General features: G+C 43.1%; 1 protein-coding gene across 1 annotated transcript; it reads left to right on the top strand.

Moving 5' to 3' along the window:
• Nucleotides 1-4,661: 4,661 nt before the first annotated feature.
• On the top strand, nt 4,662-9,752 carry SUMO2 (small ubiquitin like modifier 2; the record flags this gene model as incomplete). Its single annotated transcript, XM_079544436.1, has 3 exons — nt 4,662-4,756; nt 6,041-6,172; nt 9,690-9,752. The coding sequence occupies exons 1-3, from the start codon at nt 4,736-4,738 to the stop codon at nt 9,750-9,752; spliced, it is 216 nt and encodes a 71-aa protein (XP_079400562.1). The 5' UTR covers nt 4,662-4,735.
• Nucleotides 9,753-14,536: the final 4,784 nt, after the last annotated feature.

Raw genomic sequence — 14,536 nt, forward strand, 5'->3', positions numbered from 1 at the left:
TTTGCTGACCTCATAAGAAGAATGCTGCAACACTTTGCTGCTAAATTGCCTCTTTATTGGCTACCGCATCCATCATTTTCTATACAGATAACACTAGTGCTTTTCTCTGCTAAGAGCGTGGCTTTTTCACTGTCCTGCTAAGAACAGGAAGTGGTGTCTGTTAGAGGCAGGAGGAATGACTTCTGCAGGGTGGAAGAATTTGAAATCTTCAGAAACCTGCTTTAGGAACAAATGTAAGAGAGCTCATCCTTTGTGGTGGCAGGGGGTTTGGAGAGTCATGATCCTGGAGGTCCCTTCCAACCCTGGCCATTCTGTGATTCTGTGATTTGTGGTAGGCAAGAGTCCCATGTTTGGGGATGTGGATACAATTGAATCTCTTCCACAGAGTCACATTCTTCCACTGTCATAGAAGATGGTGCTGCCTTATGGTTATGACTCTGGAGGATATTGATGCTGAGTTCTAGATCTGAAATATCCTTCAGACATAAAATTGCTCTAGATGTAAACCAAAACAGGATCTTTGAAAACCCAGCAGTAAGAGCTCTGCTTCTGCTTGGAAGGTTGGCTGGAGGGCTGCATGTATTGGAAGGGAGATGTGCCTGCACTCTTTCTCAAAAAAGGCTCTTGTGCCTGTCCAGTCTGTGTAATTATGTTGAATTGGCAACCGGAGTGTCAGCATGGAAGCACATATTGTGCAAAATGACTTCAGAGTTCAGGCTCTTGGTTCAGCCACCGAAGGCAAAGGCCAAGAAGGAATGCTACTGTTCTCTGAGGATGGAGGAAAGCAGCAGAACTTTGAGGTCTAATGAGGAAGGGAATAAAAAGTTACAAAATAGAAGGTTTGAAAGTAATTTTGTAGCTTGGGAAAAGCAAGAGAGATAAGCACCATGAAAGGGGAAGCATGGGACAGGCAGTCCCCCAGACAATATTTTTCTGCTCCCAGTGCTGCACTAATATTAATGAAGAGCAAAATCTGAATAAGCCACTCACCCCTTCAGAGTTTAGGCTGAGAAGGTGGCAATTAGGCTGATTTGTTTAGCAATAGGGATCCAGTATATTAGTTTAAGGGCCAATATATGAGTTCAGCAAAAGGAATCAATGAGTGCCAATTCTAAAAATTTCAACTTTGGTGTGTGAACAGCTTTGTTTTCTCTTAATTCTGCTTCACGAGAAGCACTGGAGTCACAACAGACTAATTGTCTTTGCATTTCATCAGGTGCAAGGGTGTTTTCCACAGATTTTCACATATATTGTTTTGGAAATTGCTCATTATGGCCTAACGAGCAATTGAATTTTGCCAGATTAGGGAAAAACAGCTAAAGGTCAGCCATAAGTCTCTGTCGTGAAGCTAATGGTGGAAAAATGGGGATAAAGTAAGTGGGCATACAACTAAATGCAACTGCACATGCACAGAGGAACATTAACATGTATTAATGAGTTACTGGAAAAGAATGAAATGTATGTCTTAACTGTTTGAATGTAGAACCTCGACTCTGAGAGCGCGCTGGCTTGTTAAGTCACCCGGAACATATCGTGAGGAATAAAGGAATGCTGCTTTCAACACCGCACTGTAGTCAGAGCGTTTTCTGCCTGGATTTCGAGTGACAACTTGGATGACAAAGGCAGCCTTAGCTGTACTCTCTTGCTTACAGCTCTAGTAACTATTGTCTCACCATTTTTGCACTGAGCTAATTGTAAAGCCAAAAAATTTTGAATGGTCTGGAGTTGCTCTTGTAGCCTTGTGCTTACTAATCCATACTGGCACATACACTCGCCTGCAGCCGTCTTATTGTAAAAATCTTAATCTCTTGAAGTCTTGGTGTGAAAAGGAACGTAGGTTGAATGCCCGTGTTCCCTGCCCTCTTCAGAAAAGTGGAGAACTAAGCATAAGTGCTCTGCAAGATCGAGATAAGTCAGATTTCTTCTATATAAAACTACCGTACAATAAAACAAGGCACAGAAATATTTGAGAAACATGGGATTTTTTTCCCCAGAGATGGAATTTCTATGGAATTTTAACTGTGGAGCTTCCCCATTCACATCTCTTCAACTCTATTCGTAAAAGGAGCTCAGAGAGAAATAAAGCTTTGCCTTTCCCCACTTTGCTGCAGCCTGGACTCTGCAGGACTGGGTCTTTTGTAGTTCCTAGTGTGGCATCTCTCCCACCGCTTGCTCTGAGTGCTGTTGTGTAGCCAGTTATCTTTACATTCTTTAGCACTGTTTATTGCTAGCTCAACTGGATCTCCTGTGAGTTTCCTCTTGTTCTGTAAGAAGAAAAGCCATATAAGAACAGGGGGTGTAGAAACATCTGTGATTAGGGAATCTGTAATTAGTGGAAAGACCAGTGGTGCTACAGCTTAAACATTTTTCATCTTTTTTGAGCAGATACAACTTCTGCAGCAGTAGAGAAATCCCATACGTTTTCATTAAATCCAGCTTATTTTCATGTCTCCTTTTAAGCAGATTTGTTCTATTTGTGATGCAGGCCTTAATATATGTTCCAGTTAAGTTTCATTCTGGCATTCAGCTTTTTCATGGTGCTCTCAGCCCTGACCAGTTTCATCTCATGTCCCCAAAGCCACTCCCAAAGAAATCCTCCTCCTGGTCTGCAACACACTGATCTTAAAAGAGGGAGTGGAAAGCAATGGCAAAAGCAAAGACCATCAACCAACTTCAGTCTTGTGACACAGTAGTCACTTCTCTGTGATGCTGCATTTCTTTAAACAGAATGTAGCATCCTTGTCTTTTGTTCTGCATTGTACCCATATGGTTTGAGTCTTGCTCAAAAAAGCAGTCTACAGTGTCTGAGGTATAAGAATAGAGTGGGTTTTAAGATGCTCAATTTTCATGTTCTCACACCTGGTCCTGCTTCTTAGTTGTGGAGAGAAAGATAAGAAGTAGGTAGCAGTTTAAATGTGTTGCTCATTGCTCTTCAAGGTTGAAACAGGAGGTGAAGCGGGATGGTAGCATGCTGCCCAACTATTTGAGGGGATTTCTCCAGACACAGGAGCTTTGTGCCTTCCAGTAGCTTAAATAAATACAACAGCAATACCACAACAAGCAGGATCGACTGACAGGAACAGTAATGATGGTAAATCAAGGGAAGTGACACAGGTAGAAGGGCAAAGTTGTTCTGAGTACATTACAACTTAAAACAGCATTCTGGTTGTCACCTGGGGTCAGATCTTCCAGCACCTTTGGTATTTTCCAGAATTGAATTACAGACTCCAGAGAAAGAGTGAAATACCAAAAAGTTCAATGCAACTGTAGCTGAGACTTATGCTTTCAGTGTACAGAAGCAGAGAGAACACCTTGCAACTTGTGGGGCGCTGCCCCCCCCATTTATGGGAGCTTTGCAGCTGTGCCACCATGGCTACCATCTCAGGTAGGAACACAGCCATGTTACTTTCCTAACTGTGCACTTGGGTGAACGTTTGGCTTCCAGCTCCTAGCGGGTATTACTTTTCCATTTCCAGGCAACTACAGTAAAACAAAACACCTCCTGAGTGTCTGCCCTCCAAAGGGAGGCAACCAGGCTGTGCCAACAGGCAGAGAGGCAGAGCTGAACCTGCAGGGAGAACAGTCCAGAGTCTTTGCTCAGTAAGGTCATTTTCTGTTCAGCTGGTATTTCACTACTTCAGCTGCTTATTCTGGACAAATCCCATCCCTGTGGAACGATGCAGGCCTGGATTTTCTGCAGGAACAGCCCGGCCAAGCTGCACTGCAGGCCTCCATGAGGGCCGTTTGGGGTCTATTCCACACAGGCCATGGAAAAACTGTTGACGCAATGGCGGCAGACGTTACGTTGGTACCAAAAGGCGGAGGAGCATCACAGATGAAGTGCTGTGCAATGCCTGAGGTACCGCGCCACTGGGGTGAACGTGGTAAAACACATGAGAAGAGACACAATTATTCTTTGAAATGCTGCTTCACATTTTCGGACATTTGAAGAAGGTAATAATGAAACCTTGACCGCAGTTGTTTTACCTATGACAAACGCTTCCCCTTTTGCATTGGGAGCGCATGCCTCGCGGGTCAGAGCCCACCACAGCCCGCAGCAAACTCCTTCCTCGGGAAAGGCCGGAGCTGGCTGCCGCCCACCCCGGGCCCACAATGCCCGCACCCGGGCCGGCCCCAAGCATCCGGCGCTACAGCCGGGACGGAAGAGGCGACAAGAGGCAGGTGGGAAGGGGTCACCGGAGGGGAGGCCGGGGAGCCGGGCGGGGTCGCCGCCGGGGAGCCGCGAGGGGCGCGGGGCGCCGCCCGGCAGAGAGGGGGGATGGGCGGCGCGGCCCGGCGGCCATTTTGAGGAGGACAATACCCGCCGCACGGCACGGCCCGCTGCGCCCGGCGGGCGGGCGGGGCGCGCGCGGGCAGCCGGCGGGGAGCGCGCACGCTCCGCCTCCCGCCGCCGCGTTATGTAACGGCCGGGGCGCGCGCGCGCTCGCCTTCCCCCCGCCCCCTCCGCCTTCCCCCCGCCCTCCCGGCCCCCCCCCCGTCCGCCGGGGCCCAATGGGCGGTGGGGCCGCGCCGCGGGGGGGGCGGGGGAGAGGCCGGCGGGCGCGCGCACGCACGGGGCAAGGCGCGGCCCCGCGGCGGTGCGTGCGCGCTCTCCCCCTCCCCCCCCGCCTTCCCCTCTCCCTCTCTCTCCCTCCTCTCTCCGCCGCCGCGCTCGGTCGATCCTTCCCCCCCTTTGTGAAGCGCTCGGAGCGTCCCGGACACCGCCGACTTCGCCATGGCCGACGAGAAGCCCAAGGTGAGGCGGGCACCTCCCCTCCCCCCTCCCCTCTCGGCTTCGTTCCTCGGGCGGCCGCGGGAGGCCCGGGAGCCGCGCCGGGCCCGGGGCCGGGCAGGGCCGCGCCGCCTTTGCGCGCCATTTTCCTGCGCGGAGCGGCGCCGGGGAGCGCGGCCGGGGCGGGCGGAGGATCGCCGGGCAGGGCGGCGGGGGGGGAACGCGGGCTGCCCGCCCGCCCGCCCGCCCGCCCGCCCTCCTCGGGGAGAGGCAGCGCCGGAGGCGGTTGCTGCCGTTGCCTTCCTCCTCCTCGCGGGGCCGGACCCGGCCGCTCCGCGCGCTGCCGCCGCAGCATCCCTCGGCCCATCCGGCCCTTCTCGTGCTCCGCCCGCCCCGGGGCTCTGGGCCCTGAGGGAGCGCGCGGCGCTTCGGCTTCCGACAGGAAAATAAAACCGACAGACCCGACCGCGGCGAGAGCTCGCAGCCGGCAAACGGCGCTGCCCGGCTTCTTTTTTTTTTTTTTTTTTTTCTTTTTTTTTTAATCCTTTCTTCCTTCCCTCCTCTTTTTTTTTTTTTTTTTTGGTTTTTTTTTTTGTTTTTGTTTTTTGTTTTTTGTTTTTGCTTTCTTTCCTTTTTCTGTTTTTAAACGGACTCTGAGGAATAATGGGGGAGGCGGTGCGGAGCTGTCACATGGCGGCCGCGCTCCGCGCGCTGCGGGACCCCGGGAGGCGGTGGCTGTAAAACCCCGCGGGGCTCCGGTGTGCAGCAGTAGCGTCAGACGGCGCTGCGGGAGCGCCTCCGAAGTGCTTTATGGAGGAGAAAGCTGCTGCTGTTCAGACTTCGTCGCCTTTTCAAAACGCAACCCCTTGAAGTGTGCTAAACTTCTCTTGAGGAGTCTCTTAGCAGAGTTCCAAAAAGTTTGAGATAAAGTGTGAAATGGCCTCCTCAGTGTTTGGGATTACGGTCACACGTGGTTTTACTCCTTTGATTGGTAACTTAGTGCTGTGTGTTAGTGTGTCCTTGATAGACATAACTTTTTTTTTTTTTTTTTTTTTTTTTTTGCTCCTGCTATGGTGCTGTTCACTGCCACTTTGCTCATGAACCACTCTCAGGAGTGACAACTCTCATTGCTGTTAGTGTTTGTTGTTACTTATTGCCCAAGTTGCACTGCCCTTTACTTCCCACTTAGCATTTCATGTTGGTAAATAACTTTATTTCCTCATTTTTAATGACCTGTTGCACTTTGATAAAATGTGAACTTCTCATTTCATAGCTTTTAAGAAAACTTTTTTTTAATTTCCTCAACAGGAAGGAGTGAAGACTGAAAACAATGACCACATTAATCTGAAGGTGGCAGGGCAAGATGGGTCTGTGGTGCAGTTTAAGATTAAGAGGCATACACCACTTAGTAAACTAATGAAAGCCTATTGTGAACGACAGGTATGGATCTTGCCTCAACACACCAGAGGGTTTTCTTGGGGAGAGGGGATCTCCTAAGGGCTGGATGAAAACGGTGAAGTCTTAAACTGTGTAAATATACAGAACGATAGAAGCTTAACAGGAGCTAATTGTGTGGTGAGGGTGTATTGTTCTTAGGATCTGTTCTAGAAAGGACTGAGAGTGGTGACAGGAAATGGGTTAAACGAAGGTGGGTTATCTTTGTGAAATCTGGATTGTAGGTGGGGGCCGTTGCTCTGTGTCTCAAAATTGGTAGAGTGCAAAGGGTGAGTTAGGAACCTGCAGAAAGAACTTAGGGGAGAGTTGGGTGATCAGCATGTGTTATAACACTGACTTAACTACTGGATTGCTCATAGAATTCTGATTTCTTAGCTTAATGCTTCCTTGTTAAGATGACAGAATGTCAATTTGCGTCTCAAGGTCTAAAAGTGTTTAACATCTACCTTAGGAAGGAGCATAATGATGAGGCTTGTTTTTTCCTGATGCCATCTAGTTGTCAATCTGAAAGTCAGACTTTGTTCATACTGCTAATTAGGCATACTCAGTATTAAAATTCTTAAGCAGTGATTCCGGTTTGATTTTACAGAGGTAGAAGCTGTATATAACAGAATTTAGCAACTTTCAATAATGAAAAGACATATTGCATGTAGTAGATGAAAATGGCAGTGACTGAGCCATGAATTATATGTTTAAAAGATCAAGACTATTTAAGACCACTTTCCCCCTCTTGAAATAATTATTGAAATATGCTCTTGGTGAGATTAATATCCACAAAGGTACAGCTTTTTAGTATTTTTTTCAGCTAGCATTTATTAAGCTCAGAAGTCCTTGAGAACCTGCAAAAAAACCCAAAGGTTTCTAAATAGGCAAGTGTGTATTTTTAGGAAAGGCAAAGTCTGAGAACACAGCTCTGCAGAACCGGTTGCTGTCCTGACACGTAGCCACTTCTTTTCCTAAATAAGATGATGTTTTGAGTGAATGTTGCAGAATCTTAGACACACTAGAAGAATGTATTCACTGTGATCTTATGAAGTCTTAACAGAAATTTTGCTCATCGTAATATTCTTTAACAAATTTTTCCTTAAAACTTTCCAAAAGTCATCATTAGGCTGTTTCATTCTGTATTACATGTGTTCTTGCATGGCTAAATTGGGGCTCCTTTTCTGAGGGGTGCCAAAGCAGAGCCATGCAATGCACTGCACTGACTTCAGAGCCCTGTGGGTTTCCTGTATGTTTAGGGAGAGGGGACACAGAAACTTCTCCGCTGGTTTAAGCAGGAATGAGTAGTAATCTTTTGTGGGTTGGAACAGGCCAGCAAAATGACTGGTGTGTGTGGTAGAGATGCTGGTGCAAAACGCTCTTTAATAATTCTGGTGTTCAGAATATTAACTTTGGAAAGTTCATTTCACCTGTATATGGAGAAACTTTGTTCTATTGGCTTCTTGTTCAAGGTCAAAAAGTTGCCATTGGTCGTCCTATGCTACTATCCTATGCTAATAGGCAGCTGTTGCTTTCCTGGGAAAATGTTTTAGGATACCTTTGCTTTTGGGAAAGAGCGAAAAAGCTGTTCTTAGTGTTACTGTTCAACACTTGTTATTCAAAGTGCTGTATCTACTTTTTTTTTTTTTTTTTTTTTTTTTTTTTCCCCAGTGAATTATTATTACAAAGCATTATAAAAATCTTAGCCTTTGGGGTGACAACTTTATGCTAGAAATTACTGTAACTTTCAGTCAGAGGGTGGACACTGCTGCTTCTCTTAGTAATTGGACACAATACAGTGTTTAATGCAAAACAGATTGCAAGGACTTGTAATGAAATGCTTTGAAATGAGTGCATGAGGGGAGTATGAAAACTGCTTTATGCATCATGAATGATGGCTTTTAGTGACTGTACCACAATTCTAGTAACAAGTTAAAGAGAAAAGTAGTGAGTGGTTTCTACAAAACATAGCTCCTTTTGTGTTGCTTCTCTTTGCCCAGGGGTTGTCGATGAGGCAAATCAGATTCCGGTTCGATGGACAGCCAATTAATGAAACAGACACACCTGCACAGGTAAACAGAAAGCACAACTAAAGGGCTGTATTTGAAAGTTGCTGCAGAAGTTGTTGCTGATGTTCCGATAGACCTACTTTAGAACTGTTGGAAATGAAATCTGAGACTCCTTGTGTGCTTTGCATAGCAAGCCTGTATCATTGTAGCAATAGAGGTGAAGTACAATGTTAGTAGGTGGTGAATCTTGCAAGACTGCCAGGTTATTGAGTCACAGCTCTGGAATAAGAACCAGTAAGGTAAGAAGTGAGTTTTTCCTGAAGCGGTAACTTCATTTTTTTTATAAAGGTTTTTTATAACGGGTGTTATCAGAGACCCTGCCTGTAAACTTGCATTTTGTAACACAAAAGTCATTTTTTTGCTATTTGTAATTTGAAGCTGTGTTTCAATGGCATAAAATTAATGAATATCATGGAGTTCAGGTAGTCTATAATGTGGTTAAAGCAAAGGCCATTCCAACACCCAGGTGGTTCACTGTCACTTAACTGTTTTTCTGTATTGCTCCACGTAGCTGCATTTAAATAGAATTTTACAGTTTTATATGATTTTTAGAATTACTCATTACAAAATAAGAGACTTATTTTTAGAAGGTTTATGGCAGATTCTCCTGAGAATGTGCTTCTTACAGCCACAATCTATGGAACTTTCAAACTTCAAATGCTGAGAATTGAAGCAACACGGTGCCTTTCTCTCCATCCATGTTATCCTGAAGCTGAGGATCAGTCTCTTTATACCTGCACTGAATGCCATAGACCAGTTTGATTTCTTGGAGCAGAAATTGAGGCTGTTTGAAAAAGGTGCTATAACTTACAAGTTGTATTTCTAGTCTTGGTGCAGGTTTTGTCAGTAAGTAATGCATCCAGGAACAGCAACCACAGACCTTACAGGGCGAGCAAGAATCGCAGTGATGCAGTGTTGCTGCTTCTCACCGGCAGATTGTTGCGTTGTTGACCATATAAAATGTTTTATTTGTTCGCAGTTACTGACTGTCTGTTCTACTGCCTGGTTGGCCTAGGGGCTTTAATCGTAGTATGCTTTCTTTAGTGCTGTAGCCGAAGCCATTTGCACATTTGAACAACAGCAACAAAATGGAATTGTGGCAGTGTTCTAAGGTAAATGGAGGAATTAAACAGGAGAAAGAAGATGCAGTGGCAAAGCAGACAATAAAATGAAAGTATTAGAAACATTGATCTTTTCCATAGGAATTCCACAGTGCGCCCTGAAGTTATGTACAAGCATTAATTGCAGGACAAGTTACCCACTGGCATTTATTTCCACATCGTTTCTTTGCTTTTGAATCATGGTGACGTAGGTTAAATGCACAAAGTGATGATGATGATGGAGGGGAGTGGGGCTGGGCTGGATAAGTTGCATAACAAACATGAAGAAAGGAAATGTGAAAACAACCCAGCTTATAGTAGTTGAAAGCTTTTTTCTCTTTTCTGCTATAGTTGGAAATGGAGGATGAAGATACAATTGATGTGTTCCAGCAACAAACAGGAGGAGTTTACTAAAAAACAAACAAACAAAAAACAAACCACAAAAAAAGAACCTGCTACTTTCCTCTCCAGAACTGTGCTCCCACAGGCAACACGTTCACAATTAGAAAAATAAGACTTGGTTCAGCCACATCCTGACTACTGCAGTATAGTTTTCTCTCTTCTCTCTCTTGATTTTTTTTTTTTTCCTATTCCTTCTATTGTACATAAAGTAACTGGTGTATGTGCACAGACAAAACGCATTTTTTTTTTTTTTAACTAAATGGCCAATGGTATGTTTTGATCAACATTTAATGGAGATGGGGTGGGAAAACAAACTGGTTCTGTGAAAATGCCCCTTTCTCCATTAGTGGCATGCTCCTTCTACTTTTATCTTTATATTCCAGTAAGTTATTTTGCTCTCCTTGTTTAAAAACAAAAACCTTACATACTTTGTTTGATTGGATAATTTCAATGTTTTTCTTTTATCATTGTAAAACCAAGGACAATTTTATAACTTTTTTGTACGTAGCTGTTACATTGTAGAGCAATCTGTCTAAGTAGGGGTAAATTACTCTTTAAAAAAAAAAATCCTAGGTAGTTCTCCCTTCTAGTAAAGCGTCTTGTTGTTTAAATAAACTTCTTGTTTAAAATAACCAGTTTTCTTTTTTTTTTCCTCCCCTGTGGAATAATAGTACTCAGAACTTGTAGCTATTTCTCTGCAGCACTTTATGCTTTTCATTTCTTAATTTTCTGTGTGGTAAGCAAATAAACATACTCCCCAGTTGCAGTGGGAAGACTGTTGGAAAATGAAAGGCTTCCCTGAGAGCTCTCACCCAGCCAACCAGCAATGGAACTGGAAATAGAAGTCTGCTTTCTCTTATTTTGATTCATGTGTATGTTCTGCTAAGCCAAAAATGTTTGATTAGGCAAACTGCATTATACTGGACCTACTTGCCTATGGTTTTGGGTTGGGTTCTTTTTGTCAGTCTTTCTTAGAAGCACCAATGTTGTTACAAAAGCATATTTAATACTTTGTGTTTGAATGCCTTTTGATGTAAACGTTAAGTTATAAAGAGACATTCATTTTGTTAAACATTCAGTTTGCCATGGTATCAAATGGGAGATGCTTGGAAATGTAAAGCAAAAATAAAAAAATGAGTTTTCTTTTTGGGTGTATTCAGCTATGATGATGAGGATTCCAAGTTTTGGTTTACCATTGCAGTGTTCCCGCCTGAAGGGGAGGAAAGGCTGTGTCTCCTCGGCACGCTGGGAGAGCAACAATGATGCTTTTCATTATTTTTTTCCACAGGGCTGTGGTTCTTCAGTTTTCTTGGGGGAGATGAGAGGTTGCAGTGAAACCTGTGAATGTGAAAGATTATAGAACTGTCTGCTCAGCAGACCCAATGCATTCCCTAATGTCCTAGGAATGTTCAAGTATTTCTGGTAGTTGCGAGTAGTTAATGCCCTTTTAGGTACTGTTAGCAGAGCTTACCTTGTGGTGATAGTTTTTGTAACAGTCAGTTCAAGAAGCAATTGACATGTGCTTGGCCTGAGTCTGCTGGATCAGGACATCCTTTGATTTTGTGCCAAAGTGATGGACTCATGCATTTAGTGCATGGACAATTATTTGTTCAATTTACATCATGATTTTAAGTTATTTAATGTTAAATTAATTGCATGTAAAGTAGACTTAGAAAGATGGTATTTGATTTTTTGTTTGTTTTTGACTGTGTATCTGAAGGATTTCACTTCTGTGCCATTGTAACTTTTAGACAAATCTCATGCTAACTGGATAATTTCTTATTCTGGCATGTATCTCATAGACTTCTGTGGCACATTGCAAGGTCAAAATTGCTATTTTGTGAACGAATGTTTTCATAGATAGAGTTATGAAGGCCTGGAGGAAAAAAAAAAAAAAAAAAAAAGCAGGGTGGATATGTTTCAATGCCTTCCATAGGTTAGACATAGAATATATTCCTCTCAGACTTTGGAATCTCTGGCTTCCAACCTGGCTAGACAACTGATAGCACCGTATAGAATTCTTTCAATTGGATGTCATGCCAGGACTTCTCCCAGGTGAAAGTTGTCTTTATTTTGTTTGGCCAAAAAAAGATGTTTGGACTTGTTCTAGTTTCTGAAGAAAGGGTGAGGTCTCTTTAAGTACAGCTTTTTTTTTTTTCTTTTTTTTTTAGCCTGAGTTAAGACTGTGGAGCTCAAAACTCCCTGCCGTATCTTGTCTAATATTTTTCTTTCCTGAGGCAACAAAAGTCAAGTGACAGCTGTGGAGCAGTATGCTTTCAAAAACAGTGTCTTAATTTCATTAATTCATACAGTGGTACTTCATCTGTCGTTAACTTAGGAGCAGGGCTCTTGTAATATGTTCTGTTGATAAAGCGAGGCCATCTAGAAATGAATTGTGTCTAGCTATAACCAAAATTCTCCTGTACAAAAGTATAAGAAAAACTTTCTTCTGTGGCATTCAATTGATGTGGCAGCCGTGGAAATACTCCATCATAAATTGAATTTTCCTTTAGCATTTGGCATCACGCTCCTAAAAGAAATGAGGAGGCACTGATCACTTAAATCTATCAGTTCCTAACACTGTTTTGCTATTCATCTGAGATGGCTCCTGACATTTCTAGAATAGTTCCTTGAACAGTACAGCGTGAGGTGTATGTAAGGTGATGAATGCTGACTTTTTCCCCCTCAACTAGTTTTTTAGAATTCTTTTGTGGTTATGCAAATACTTGCCTTGTGACAGAACTTCTTCCTTGTTAGCACTACCCCTGTGTTGCTTAGAGGATTCACCTGTGAGTTGCTGTTTGCTGGGACTTCGGTGATTTTCCTGTGACTTCATCTTCTGTAAAAAGCTATAGCTAAGTTCAGCAGTTCAGAAGTAGTATGAAGTCACAGGGCTGTAAACCATCCATTCAGACCGCGTTATTGGGAGATTTTCAGATTTTTGATCTGGCTTAATTTCTGATAGATCTTGTGTTTGCTGTAGTAGCCCAAGGAACTGCCAGAAGTGCACATATCAGAAGATAAAGGAAAATTGGCAAAGAGGTCTTGTCACGCTGGTTGACAGGTAAGTTTTTAATGTATACTAAAAAGCTGGGATCTTTCAAAAGCTCGAGCCAATTAAATCATTACTCACAATTTTCAAATTGGCTTTGAGTGGAACCCCTACTCAGTTAACATCTGAAAATCTGCACCCTAGAAGTACAAGGCATTTCTGAAATGGCATGTGCTGAACTGTTAAGTGTGTAAGGAAATACTCCAGGTGATAACAAGACAGATTCTTATACTGGCATATGGTGATGTCGACAAAAAGGAAAAAATCCCTGCAATCCTATTAAAATAATTTCTGCTGCAAGGTAATTAACAGTGGTATCAAAACAGATACAACATCTCTGCAAAGGTTACGGTCAAATACAGGTCATTTTCTCAGAGCAATATTTCTTTCCTGGTACCTTTACTTGGTTACTTCTGAATCTGACAGTGTAATCCAAGTGCTGTCACTTTGTCTGCTGGATACTGATTCTATTGTGACCCTACTGCAATATTAATGAAAAAGCATAATGTGGCTGGCTCAAAGACATAATGCTTTCTATGCTTTAGCCAGTTGGAAACAATTCAGTTTCTAAAGAATAGCAATATATTTTCAAATCTGAAAACAAACAAGCAAAATGCTTCCTTGATCTTTATCTATTAAATTGAAAATGAAAATTAAATTGGAGGGTTTTTAATAGTTTAGATAGTAGCCTCCTCCTTGTGTGCTTTTTATTAGCTTATGTAATACACTGTTCTGTATTATAAAAAAAAGGTCTAGAAACATTTAAGTAACTTGAATTATTTTTAATTGTAGTACACCTGTGACCTAATGTACTTCAATCTTTGGATTACTGATGTTGTTCTGGCTGTTAGCTTGTTGCCAAACTGTGTTCTGTTACTACAGCATTTTTCCCTGGTAGTGAAGACGTAGCATGATAGACTGGAGTTTGTTCCCTGTTCTTAGTTTTGGTTGGCCTTCAAGATAATTCATTTCAGACATTTCCCATTTTTTCACTTGTGGCATGGGATTAATTGCTTTAACACTCTTGCAAAATACAGCATCTGCGTAGAAGGATAAGCTTGAACCTAACCTGTGTGATACCTGCCTTCCATGAACAGACACTTCAGATGCAAGGCTTGGCCTGCTCAATCCATCTGGAGCAGAAATGGTTAGCTGAAATTTAGTTTGAGTTGTGAGTGAATGGATGGGAGAAGACAAGATTGAGTCAAAACCTCTTTTTGGTACTATGTGCTTGGGAATGGGGGGGAATGTCTTCTGTGACTGTCGTAAGTATCTGAGACTGGCATGAAAAGCCCTTGGTCTTGGAAGGATCATCAAGTTGAGGCTTTTCACAAACCAGCAGTATCTCTCCTTGCCTAGCCTTGATATACATTTTCTTGAGCCTCGTTCAGAGTTCCAGATGTTTTTTACATTCATTGCAGGATGAGTTTCAGCAACTGATGGAATTGTTTGGTTAAAACAGGAGAATTGCTGGTCAAATCTCATAACCCTGGAGATGAGTATAAGTCCAGTTTCTGTGACAATCTTCGTAACTCCCTTGATCTTGTTATTAGTAAACAATTGGCAAAGCAGCTTTTATTTAAAGCCTAACCTGCATTCAGGGCTGTCTCAGCACCTCAGAGATCGGTGGAGTCACTTGGAAATACTGAAGTTTTAGAATCTTAAAGCTGTATTTTGAAACTAGCTTTGTCAGAGTAAATGAGTTTCTCCACATTTAAAATAAATAAGAGTATTAATAATAAAA

This window comes from Tetrao urogallus, assembly GCF_951394365.1.
Source record: "Tetrao urogallus genome assembly, chromosome: 18".
In the NCBI taxonomy this organism is placed as follows: Eukaryota; Metazoa; Chordata; class Aves; order Galliformes; family Phasianidae; genus Tetrao; species Tetrao urogallus.